At 41.9% G+C, this 9,216-nt stretch overlaps 1 protein-coding gene across 3 annotated transcripts in view; it reads right to left on the bottom strand.

Moving 5' to 3' along the window:
• Window positions 1-4,808: 4,808 nt before the first annotated feature.
• POLR2G (RNA polymerase II subunit G) overlaps window positions 4,809-9,216 on the bottom strand; it is a 28,834-nt gene continuing 24,426 nt past the window's right edge. Inside the window, exons 6-8 of one of the 3 annotated variants that reach the window (XM_075837289.1) lie at window positions 6,408-6,479; window positions 6,159-6,192; window positions 4,809-5,017 (exon numbers count right to left, since the gene is read on the bottom strand). In XM_075837289.1, coding sequence (XP_075693404.1) covers window positions 5,004-5,017; window positions 6,159-6,192; window positions 6,408-6,479 — 120 coding nt within the window. In that variant the 3' untranslated portion in view covers window positions 4,809-5,003. Of the gene's footprint in view, window positions 5,018-6,158; window positions 6,193-6,407; window positions 6,480-7,141; window positions 7,778-9,216 lie in introns of those variants that run through there. The other 2 variants (XM_075837290.1, XM_075837288.1) reach the window with 2 other exon arrangements.

Here is a 9,216-nt window from a genome sequence, read left to right as displayed (position 1 = left end):
AGAATATGTGCGCACACACAAAAATGTCTGAAAATACAGGAGCTATTTTCAAGGGAAAACAGCTCCTGACTTTCAGCCGTATTTTTAAGCAAACTAGCGTTTTTCGTGGGCGATTTTTATGGCCGTTTTTGGAGCTGTTTCTCTAGTCAATGAAAAACAGCTGCAAAAACAGCTCAAGTAGTGACATGCACTTCTTTTTCGAGGCCGTTTTTTACGCGGCCGTGTTTCAAAACGGCCGCGTAATAAAACGCCCGTCGGAAAAGAACGCAGTTTTTCCCATTTAAATCACTGGTCAGATGTTTGGAGGCGTTCTGCTTCGGATTGTTCAGCCATTTAGAGGCCGAAAAACTGACAAAAATAAGCCATGTGAACATACCCTTAAGACTTAGATTTAGTAATTTTGTTGATTTTGATCACCACCCCTCTCAAGTATGCCTTCATAGCCTCCCATACCGCATGAACCGATGCCGATCCTGCATTAAATTCAAAAGTATTCCCCTAACAGTCATGGGACTTGTTCCCCATCATGCATAATAGACAACCAGAACGGGTTAAGTTCCTACATCTGGGAGCCGCTATATCCTTCCCTTAATTCCACTACGATCCTTTAGGGAGAGTGGTCCGACAAAGACCTAGGCATATATTCTACCTCCCTTATCCTAGGGAGCAACACAGGACTACAGAGGGCCAAAGCTATACGAGATAACGATGTGTACGTCAATGAGCAACAGGAAAACTGCCTATCCTGCGGATGTTTGTCCCGCCACACATCTATAATGCAGACTTCTGCAATAAGTACACCAAAAGGGGTTTGCTCCGACACTACAGGTTGGGCAGCAACACACCATCTATCCCAGGCCGAGTCAGGGACATTGTTAAAGTCCCCTGCCAGCAGACATGGGGTCCAAGGATGTAGGGCCACAAATTCCAATACCTCTTTCAACAGGACAGAAGAAAAAGGAGGGCGAATATACAATGAGACCAGCACAAGGATCTGCTGATCAATTTTACAGAGACGGCACACATAGCGGCCTTCCTCATCAATGCGCTGTGAAAGACACTGGAATGGCATGTCCCTATACACCAGGATGCTCACTCCCCTAGAATTATTAGAGTAAGTAGCATGGTATGCAGAAGTTATCCACGGTCTCCATATTAAATCAACCCCATCAGTAGTGAGATTAATTTCCTGCAGACAATAGATAGCAGGGCGACATTTTATCAGAAATCTAAACACCCCATGTCTCTTAGTAGCATCAGATAACTAGCTGGAACGTCATAGGGTTATCAGTGATACAGCCATATTTCACACTTCTAACAGTAATACGTAGCATGTACATCTTCATTTTCATTCCCCTCCACATCTCAGTTAAGGTAATACAGAATGGTCAAGCACCTCCCCCCCCCCCATCCCTCACTAAACCCTTCTTCCACAATTAAACCTTTCTGCGGCAATCATAACAATAGAAATGTACACACTCAAAGATTTGGCGTAAACGTAGCACATTACCCAACCTATGCAAAAAACCATGAGAGGAGCAACGGATTCCACTTTTATATTTATGCAAATGAGCTTTTCAATGGACAACTGGGCGTGTTTTCTCTTTTTACCAACTGGGCGTGTATTGTGTTTTTACCAACTGGGCGCTGTGACTAGAAGTGTATGACGCTGACAAATTAGCATCATACACTTCTCATCGTTCCCACCCAGCTGCTTTCACTGCAGACACACAGCGTGACGTCACCCACAGGTCCTTCAACCTGGTCGTCGGACAAAGAAGATACATCGGTTCCAGGCGTCCAAAAGGTTAATATGTTCGTCTCTAGGGAGTTTGCTATGCTTAGCTAAGCGCTCACACAAACTCTTCAGCTGCTTCGTTTTAGCGAATTGGTGGGGGTCCCAGTGCTCAGACCCCCACCTATCAAAACTTCTGACATGTTGCTATGGCATGTCAGAAGTTTGTTAAACGTTTAGCAACACTTTAATGACCAAGATGTTTTTTACGTTTTTCCATAGTCTCATTCAAAGAGCTATAACTTAGTTTTAACACCACCAAAAAGGGATGTGCCCCTATATATGACTGGTCAAACACCAAAGTCCTAAATTAAAACACCAATGCGAACGTCCAGTGTTAAATGACTAAAACATTTAAAATAAAATAGTTTATTATTGAGATATAATTTAAGAATACAAATGGTAGAAGTAAAAATTAAAGAGAGTCCACACAGTGAAAACATACGGAGTGGCCTACTGGCCATAACATCTATATCATGGGATAGTACATTGTAGATAATCAGCAATGGCAAGTCAGAAACCAAATTAAGCACTAATGAAATAGACCATCATAATAGATGGATGGACAGTAATGGCGAAGTAACCAAAAAATAAAGATAAAAAAACAAGTAAACCATGCAGATACACAATGAGGTAAAGAGTAGCGATGTGGCAGGAGCCCACTTACACCCAACGCGTATCGCCACCAGGCTTGGTCAGGGGGGGGGAGAGAAAGATGATGGCTCAAGGGGAAAATAAGGTGTTATATATAGGCCTAAAAATCTTAATTTAATTAGATTTACGTGAGGCATGGTTAGAGCAAATGTGATTGCAGACCGGAAGTAGTCTAGTCGAAGCATTCAAGCCAAATTACAAATCAAAAACGTAGCAAGAAATGGGGCCGGTAGTAAATGCAACAGAGATTGGATAAAGTGAGTGTCAGTAATATGCTAAAACCGGAAGAAGGGCAACGAGAAGACCTTACACACTGCATCCGATGTGTAAATAAAGTGGAAGTGCATCATAAAAGGACATTCGCATTGCTATTTAAACATTTCTTTTTGCGTCGACATGGCTGTAGAAGTTATTGTTTCTTTGGGGGGGGGGGGGGCAAGATGTATTTTTTTTTTTTAATAGCACCATTTTGGGGTACACAGAACTTATTGATTACTTTTTAATAAAACCCCTCCCCACAATTTTATTCAGCGTGTTGTTTCGATTGCAACGATACCAAATTTATATAGCTTTTGTATGTTTTAGTAATTTTACGCAGTAAAAACATTTTTTTTTTTTTTCAAAATTATTTGTTTGTGTCTCCATATTTCAAGAGCCATAACTTTATTTTTTGCCGATGCCGCTGTTAGGAGGGCTTTCTTTGCAGGACAATCTGTAGTTTTTATTGGAGTACATTACTTTTTGATCACTTATCGCATTGTTTTTTTAAACGCAGGATTCACAGAAAACAGCAATGTTTGCATTGTTTTTTTTTTATTTTATTTTTTACGGCGTGTGGGTTAAATAATGTAATAACTTTATGGTTGTGGTCGTTACAGACTGCGATACCAAATGTGTAACTTTACTTTTTTTTTTTTTTTAATAAAGCATTTTTTAAAGGCGGAAAAGTGCGTTTTCATTTTTTTTCACTTATTTTGTTTTATTAACTTTATTCAACTTTTTTTTTTTTTTTTACTAGTCCCACAAGGGGACTTCACTATGCGATCATCCGATCTCTTTTATAATACACTGCAATACTTTTGTATTGCAGTGTATTAGGCTGGGTTCACACGACCACTTTAACGTCCGTAATCGACGGACGTATTTCGGGCGGAAGTCCCGGACCGAACTCAGTGCAGGGAGCTGGGCTCCTAGCATCATAGTTATGTACGATGCTAAGAGTCCCTGCCTCTCTGAAGGACAACTGTCCCGTACCGTAATCATGTTTTCAGTACGGGACAGTAGTTCCACGGAGAGGCAGGGACTCCTAGCATCGTACATAACTATGATGCTAGGAGCCCAGCTCCCTGCACTGAGTTCGGTCCGGGACTTCCGCCCGAAATACGTCCGTCGATTACGGACGTTAAAGTGGTCGTGTGAACCCAGCCTTACTGCCTACCCGTGTAAAACAGACAGGCATCTTCTAGGCCACGCCTCTGGCATGGCCTAGCACGTATAACTAGTGGCAGACCTGGGACCTTTATTAGGCCCCCCGGTTGATATAGAAACCAGCGACACCCTGCGATGTAAGATCGGCATACCACAACACTTTATACCACAAAGGCCTTATGCACACGACCGTGCAGTATTTACAGACATTTGCGGACCGCAAACAGTAATAAATATAGAAGCACAGTCCGTAAATGCGAAAAATAGAACATGTCCTATTGTTTACAGGTCACTTCTATGACCCAGACACACACCCGTAAATATACGGGAAGGTGTTCGTGGCTGATAGAAATTAATGTAGCAAAGTTCGGATAGCACTAGGTTAAGGCGTGGGTGGATAAGTAGGGTCCCAACCCGATCCAATGGATCAAAAGCACTATGCAAACCAAAGTGGAAATTCTTTTGCAGATAGAGAATTTATTATATTTATAGCCAATGACAGTGCGACGTGTCGGTCAATACCATGACCTTCCTCAGGCCCTTAGTCAATGTATGATCCTGTATGGATGGCGCATTCGTATGGCGGCTGACCGCTGTTGTTCGGCGCCGAATGGAAATTAATATGTCAGTATTTTACCTGCAGTTACGGATATAAAAACTACGTTCGTGTGCATGATGCCTCAGTGTACATTTCTTTAACACGGGAAGCCTTTTGGCAATGTATGCCACTGCATGCCTATACAATAGCATACATCGCAATCTTCCAACATATACCTCCGATAGAAGGCTAAACTGCAATGGCAACAGAGCCTTAAATAGGAAGATATTATTTTACTCATGATTGCCCATCACGATAAGTTTTTCCTTCTCCCCTCTCTGGGATACATTCTTAAAGAAAATAAAAAAATAATAAATAATAAAAAGTCAAATATTCAGTTTCAACCAATTTCTTTAATAAAATAAGATTCTATCAAGAACATACAATTTTACATTTTTAAACGGATACAGCGTCAACTCGGATAAATAACCATAAAAAGTGTTAACAGCAGATGAAAAACATAACTTCGAAAACAATATACAGAATGTAAAATAACTTTGTCCAAGTGCAAAAGTAAAGAGATGCACATCAGCTTACAAGACCTGAAGGAGACAAGAGGAGGAGAGGTTAATTACGAACAGTAGTTTGTTAGGCTGGTTTGAAGTGCAATTTTATTTTTCGAACGAAAGCTTTCCTTTAGACTTCCCAATCACTTTGAATCCACTTCTGGCTTTGGCTCAAAAAACTGCATTAAAAACTGTACCTTAAACTGCATGTGCGATTTCAGCCTAAGGCTGAATTCACACACCTGGTTTTTGGTGCAGTTTGTGCGGCCGTATTTTTGAGCCAAACACAACAGAGTGGATACAACACTCATACCTTTTCATCTTTTTGGATCCACTCTTGTATTTGTCTCAAAATACTGCATCAAAAACTGTCACAAAATCTGCATGAGTGATTCCAGACTAAGGCCAGGTTCCCACTGGTCGGATTCGCTGCATAAAAATCATGCAGCGTATCAGACCTGGAACCCGCAGTACATGAAGTCAGAAAATAAAAATAAAAATTCGCACCACATCGCGGTTTTTCAAACTGAATTGCAGCTACGGAAGAAAGCACTCCTACTTTCCGCCTCAGTTTTATGTGCGCGTAGTCCGGCCTCCTACCATGTCGTTACAGCCATGTGACGAAAAAGTCTTGCAAGGCTGTTGCAGGTTTTGCATCCCCCCAATGAATTCAATGTGGAAAACCCGCAACAGAAAAAACAAAAAACGCAGCATAAATTGATATGCAGCGGAAATTAATTTTGCGCCGCCGGTCAATTTATTAACGCTTATGCGTTTTGTTTTTTTCTGCAGCGTGGGCATGCCATTTTTTAAATCTCATCCACTTTGCTGCTACTATAAATGCTGCAGAATTTCAGCATATAATTTAGTTGCAGAAATGCTGCAGCGTTTACGCTACGTGGGAACCCGGCCTGAGGCTATAAATTGCCAAAAAATTCTACGTGTGAGGGAGGCCTACACACATCTATGGTATCTAAAAATGCCATTTCGGTGGGAGACAAACCACAGTAAACCACCAATCCCACGTGCATGGTCACTTTCCATTATATTGCATGGGAGATGTGGAAACTTCCTAAAAAGCAGACACCTAGCAATACAAGTATAAAATCAAGAAACTGTTTATTCCGTAATACATGAGATATGAAATATGGTCTGGTTAGTGCAATAAAACACTTACCCAGATAATCATCCATCAGAGAACCAATAGCAAACTGTAAAAGAGTGAAAGAGTGTTAGAATCCAGACTACAAATTTGACTAAAGGTAGCCATACACATTATTTCTCCCAATTCCCCCAAAAAAATTTCACACTTGTCATACTTGGGTCAAGGGAGAAAGGGCAACAAGACACAGCCAGTGGGGGGAAAATATGTTCGGGCATGTTGAAAATTCACATGCCGATCCTTCTCTCCCCCTTTCCTACTTACTATATCATTCTTATCCACTCTGGTTCCAACAATCTTAAGGCGAATATCATCATCCTGCTGAATAAGTACATCCTACCAAAACAAAACAACTTTTATATACTACTCAAGCCTATAAATGCCACCTTAAAATTATTTTTACACAGTATATAATTAAATCATAGCCTTTATTCAATACATGTAGCCCTTCTGGCCTCCATCAACATAACCACATGAGGGTTAGACCTAATCACCAAAGGGATGTACATATAAAAACCTCTATGAGTATATTTACATGCAGCAGAAGTTTCTGTGACTCCCATTCATCTGAATGGGACTTGCAGAAACAACCACATTGAGAGGTATGGAACAGAATATCAGTCACAGAATTTTCTGCAACAAACCTGACAGCCAGCCAGATGGCCTAACACCCCAGGATTGTGGGTGAGTGGGTGGTTTTCATGATGTCTGGAATTGATCAGTACGATATTCTTTACAGCTTTGATTCATAATCTACTTGGATGTATTTTCGATATCGGTTTTTGATTGATAGGAGAGCAGTGGTGTCAAGGGGCCCAAGAGAGATATTAGACCGGGCCCCCCACACATTATAATATAATTTATGTCCCTCTCCTGTCGTAAAATATAAGGGACCTTAAAGAGACTTTGTCTCCAGATTATAAGTGCCCTATCTCCTACATAATCTGATTGGCGCTGTAATGTAGATAACAGTGGTTTTTATTTTGAAAAACGATCGTTTTTGAGCAAGTTATGAGCTAGTTTAGATTTATGCTAATGAGTTTCTCAATGGACAACTGGGCGTGTTTTTACTTTTTACCAACTGGGTGTTGTACAGAGGAGTGTATGAGGCTGACCAATCAGTGACCAATCAGGGTCCTACACTCTTCATTGTTCCAGCCCAGCATGATCCGCAGCACAGTGTGATTGTGCAGTGAAAGAAGTAAACACGCCCAGTTGCTAAAAACACAATACACGTCCAGTTGGAAATAAGAGAAAAAACACTCCCAGTTGTCCATTAGAAAGGCTCATTTGAATAAATATAAAATTGCTCATAACTTGGCCAAAAATTATCGTTTAAAAAAAACTTTACTGTTATCTACATTGCAGCGCCGATCACATGCAATAGGAGATAGGGATTTGATAATCTGGTGACAGAGCCTCTTTAATAAAGCCGGGGCAAGAATTTAAAAAGTCCATGAGAACTAATTCAGTAGTCGATTCAGAAAAATACCTCCTGTCTAAGTCGTCCCAGGCTGTGCTCGTCTGATGAAGCGTGCCAGATGCCATGATGGTGGCGTTTGTTCTGCCCAGTGCCTGCTGCTCCTCTCCCGCCTGCTCCAGAGAGCCAGCAGCGCCTTTGCTCCGATTGGCTGCTGAAGGGTGTTGCAGGCAGGTTGTGCAGAACAAAAAAAAGAGTTAAAGCGCCCACCCAGGACATACCACACCGTTAAATTACTGCGTATTTAGCACAGTAATATACGCAGTATGGATCTTTAGCATACTGCCTGCACAACCAGATCAGCCATCTACAGTCTTGGAGGCCCGCAGCAGTTAGCCCAAGACCAAGGCCAGCCGCCCAGCCTACAGTTTAATGTAACCTGGAATCATGTTTTCGGTACGGGACAGTAGTTCCACGCAGAGGCAGTGACTCCTAGCATCGTACATAACTATGATGCTAGGAGCCCGGCTCCCTGCACTGTGTTCGGTCCGGGACTTGTGGCTGAAATACGTTCCGTCCATTACGGACGTAATGTGCTCGTGTGAATCCAGCCTTATAAAGGTCAGTGCCAGCAGCTCTCAATCTAGCAAAACGACAGGCTCAATGACTATAGTGTAAAAAAAATATATACACCATAATACCCAGACAAACATAAAAGACTAATCACTACAAAATATTTAGCTAGATATTTCCTAAAAGTTTATGGCATTGGTTATTTCCATCCTATAAAGTGATGACATATCGCTAGGATATGCCATCATTTTATGATCAGCGGGGAGGGACGACCTCTGGGACGCCCCCGAGCCGGAGAATGAAGAAGCCACAACGCTGATTAAGTGACGCATCCCCTTTAAAGTTTTCCCTGCATAGCAGGGCACGGCCACATTTAAAGGGAATGCGTCGCTAGAAATATATTAATTTTTTTTTTTAGTTAAAGTTATTATATACATGATTAGACATTGTTCTAATTTTTTCACAAGTCAGGAAATATTATAAATTAGATTCTAATTTATAACATTTCCCTGTGCTGGTCACTAAAGGGAGCAATTCCCAAAATTGCAGCATTGGCATGTGGTAAAGCAACCACATTGCTTTATGCTGCAAAATTTGAGAAGACACACTCGCTCTAGCGTCTTCAAACAATCCCCCCTCCTTTATCCTGGCTAGTGCCAGGAGAAAGGAGGGGATTGAATGTTCAAACCTCCTACACTGTGTGCCGCCATTTTCTGAGCGAATACAGTGTAGTAGGCTTACATACAGTGGTAATCACACACTAAAACACGAATATACACAAACATCGCTTACCTGCACCTGCCGCGCCGCTCCATCCGGTCCGTCCGCTCCTAGTGCTTATTTCTAATCACATGTCCGGAAGCCGCGACCGGAAGTCGTCATCTTACTGTCCGGCTGCGCTTTCCGGTCCACAAGAAAATGGCACCGGATGTCGCTCAGCCGAGACCTTCCATTTGGACTGTGTGGGAGTGGCGCATACGCCGTTCCCACACAGACGGCATACACCATAGTGAACGCGAACGGCTCCCGTTCGCATTCTCTATGGTGATGTATGTGCCGTATTCCATCTCTGTATGTGTC

Source organism: Rhinoderma darwinii, chromosome 9 (assembly GCF_050947455.1).
Source record: "Rhinoderma darwinii isolate aRhiDar2 chromosome 9, aRhiDar2.hap1, whole genome shotgun sequence".
NCBI lineage: Eukaryota > Metazoa > Chordata > Amphibia > Anura > Rhinodermatidae > Rhinoderma > Rhinoderma darwinii.
The sequence above is the reverse complement of the archived record's forward strand: the minus strand, read 5'-3'. Positions and strand labels throughout refer to the sequence as shown.